The sequence below is a fragment of the Plectropomus leopardus genome, unplaced genomic scaffold (genome assembly GCF_008729295.1).
Source record: "Plectropomus leopardus isolate mb unplaced genomic scaffold, YSFRI_Pleo_2.0 unplaced_scaffold9414, whole genome shotgun sequence".
Taxonomy (NCBI): domain Eukaryota; kingdom Metazoa; phylum Chordata; class Actinopteri; order Perciformes; family Serranidae; genus Plectropomus; species Plectropomus leopardus.
This window is the reverse complement of record NW_024703828.1, coordinates 1-935: the sequence shown is the minus strand read 5'-3', so window position 1 is coordinate 935 and position 935 is coordinate 1. Positions and strand designations below refer to the sequence as shown.

The window sequence follows — 935 nt, the reverse complement described above, 5'->3', positions numbered from 1 at the left end:
TGTTGCTGTGCTCCCAGATCTTTGCAAGCACTTTATTGAGTACAAAGCTATAGTAATCATATCTAAATGAAATGATGGCCAATTATGAACATAAAAACCATACTGTAATAAAGCAAAATGTTCCCATTGAGTAAAATTTGTGAAAAATTAGAAGTGAGCTTGTGTTATGAACAACATAGTGTTGCCCAATGTGCCTACATATTTTTTTAAATAGAAATGAAATGTTAGAGATGGGGAGAGAGCAATAACAGCAGCTGGTTTCTACCTCGGTACTGGAGCTTCTGAGCCCTGTTGTTGGGGCAGTCTTTGCCCTGCATGCTGAAGTTGATGTTGGTGCGGATGCAGCGGTTGTTGAGCGGCTGGACCGGGCGGACGTTGTCGCTCATGCTCAGGAAGATCTGAGACGGCTGGTTCTGGCTCAGCAGCCGCAAGGAGTGCATCTTACAAAGAGAGGGAGAGAGAAGAAGCTGGTTAAAAGTTGACCGAAGCATCATGGAAATGTGAGCTAGGCTTTTTGATCCGCTGCATTATTTTCCAGACAGCGCTGTGTGGAGGATTACACAAGAGTAGAGCTGGGAAAGTGTTGGAGTAAAAGCCTCGGCGTCGGGCTGACATGTTTCACAGGCAGAACAATAGTTAGAGAGAAAATCCTCGGCTGAGACAGACGATCTTCGGGGAATTTCAGGAGTTACGTTTCAGGTCTTGCTCGGGGGCTGAGGCTCACCTGCATGCGAGTGAGGTACACCGGCTTGTTCATCAGGATCCATGTGGCGGTCTCGAAGCATGGAGGGATGGTCATTGATCCATCATATGTGATAAAACTATTTGTCTCCGGGTAAATCTCCTCTATGTTCAGGCCAGTCAGTAGATACGCATCGTCTGCACAAAGAAAAGCACAAAACAAAAACAAGAAGGGACTTTTAATACTGTGTGGT

The 935-nt window shown here is 45.6% G+C and overlaps 1 protein-coding gene across 1 annotated transcript; it reads right to left on the bottom strand.

Annotated features, from left to right (window-relative positions):
- Positions 1-265: 265 nt before the first annotated feature.
- On the bottom strand, positions 266-879 carry LOC121940787 (carbonic anhydrase-related protein 10-like; the record flags this gene model as incomplete). Its single annotated transcript, XM_042483480.1, has 2 exons — positions 266-440; positions 725-879. Coding segments are annotated over 2 exons (330 nt in total), but the record flags the coding sequence as incomplete, so codon positions are not given.
- Positions 880-935: the final 56 nt, after the last annotated feature.